The sequence below is a fragment of the Lucilia sericata genome, unplaced genomic scaffold (genome assembly GCF_015586225.1).
Source record: "Lucilia sericata isolate MDLA Ls3-8-SP2 unplaced genomic scaffold, ASM1558622v1 Contig001175F_arrow, whole genome shotgun sequence".
NCBI classification, from domain to species: domain Eukaryota; kingdom Metazoa; phylum Arthropoda; class Insecta; order Diptera; family Calliphoridae; genus Lucilia; species Lucilia sericata.
The window spans coordinates 23402-25000 of record NW_023995144.1 but is presented as its reverse complement, the minus strand read 5'-3'; the positions used below and the strand labels follow the sequence as shown (position 1 = coordinate 25000).

Below are 1599 nucleotides of genomic sequence, written 5' to 3'. Positions count from 1 at the left end.
CTAAAATCCATGGTAAACTGGCCGTTGAATAAGGCAATTTATGTTGGCATATAGAGCGTGAGGCCAACAGCCATAGAGGTGTGGCCGTATGTAGATTTTGTACTGAAGAACAAACGGTGGGATTTGTAATTTTTTGTTCCAAATCGTATTCTTTTTGTGGCTGGAAATTATTGCCCCATACATCTAACATCTCTAAGCGATTGTTGTTAAAAGCTGCCGGCAGCGACTCCAATTGATTGGAAGACATGTGCAAAAAGCGTAAGCTGCGCATGCGTCTTACCCCAAATGGTATACGTTTTAATAAATTATTATTGATTTTCAAAGTCACCAGCTTTTCCAATTTAATTAAAACTGGTGGAAAATATTCTAGTTTATTGGCAGAGAGATCTAGCTCTCTTAAAGATTCTTGCAGATTTTTGCCCTGCAACCATTGCCAGCAATTTTTATCGCCCAAATTATTGTTGTTTAAATGTAGTTCAGTCAATTGTAGTCGGCCCATTTCATTGGGTATCTAAAGAAAGAGATGAAAACAAATAACACATTATACTTTCTACTTCCTTAAAGCATTTGGAAACTTACTTTTTCTATGGTATTAAAACTTAAATTCAACATGGTCAAGTTTCTTAACGAACAAACTTCATAAGTCACCTTACATAGTTGTATGCCAGATATAGTCAGAGATTTTAAAGTTCTGGGAAAACCTTTTGTTGGATAATCTCCTCTATTTAAAACTGACAATTTTGTTTGTGGTTGCGACTTCTGTGGTATGGCCGTGGCTGCCGCTATATTCATTCTTAAATTTATGGAGTCTTTGCCCTCTAAACCTAATTTTAAAGTCTGCAGGAAACCCTTCAGCTGTATGGGATCACATTTAATCATTAAATTCTCTGCAGGCTGTATAAAACTTATGGTTGCTTTGCCATCTTTGAGAAATTTTGTAAACATTTTCTCTATATTATTCTTCACTTTATAACGTTTGCCTGTTTTGTCCTGCGGAGTGAAATGTATAATTTCCAAATCTTTCTTACTTTGCCCATTGCTATCCTTGGCTGAAGTATTGAAGCCCACTGCTAAGGTGGCTTTGACCATTCGAGGCGCCTTGCTCGTCTGTGTCAGACGATTTATTACTTGTGTCTCACAGAGTATTTTCATTATTGTTTAATTAATTCACGTTTAAAACATTTGTTTTTGTATTTATAGTGTTTTCTACAACAAGGATTTTTTTCTTCTTTAGCAATAACAATTAAACAAAAGATTTTACGTTTTTATTTATTTATAAAATGAAATTTTTGCAAAATAAATAAAAAATCCGCCTTTTATGTAGGGTTTTGTTTTCTTTTGTGAAATGTCAAACAATTTTTGTTGTTTTTATGCGGTGTTGTATCTCAGTTTCACAAACAGCTGTCGAGTTTTTTGTTTGATTTTATTAGTGACTCTCAAACTGTAAAATGTATAAAGTAATGCCAATCAAGAGGGTTTTCGTTACAAGGTAAAAAATAATAATGCATTTAAAAAAAATTTATTTAATTTTAAGGATTCCGGTTATAAATGTTTATATTTATAATATTTTTAAATGCTAATAATTCTAGGCAACGTGTG

General features: G+C 33.0%; 1 protein-coding gene across 1 annotated transcript in view; it reads right to left on the bottom strand.

The window, feature by feature from the left end:
• The window catches only part of LOC119610395 (leucine-rich repeat protein 1), a 1701-nt gene extending 407 nt beyond the window's left edge, over nucleotides 1-1294 (bottom strand). Inside the window, exons 1-2 of the mRNA XM_037965570.1 lie at nucleotides 580-1294; nucleotides 1-511 (exon numbers count right to left, since the gene is read on the bottom strand). The exon at nucleotides 1-511 is cut by the window's left edge and continues 407 nt beyond it. Of these exons, the coding sequence (XP_037821498.1) occupies nucleotides 1-511; nucleotides 580-1152 (1084 nt within the window). The 5' untranslated portion in view covers nucleotides 1153-1294. The remainder of the gene's footprint in view (nucleotides 512-579) is intronic.
• Between the last annotated feature and the right edge of the window lie 305 nt (nucleotides 1295-1599).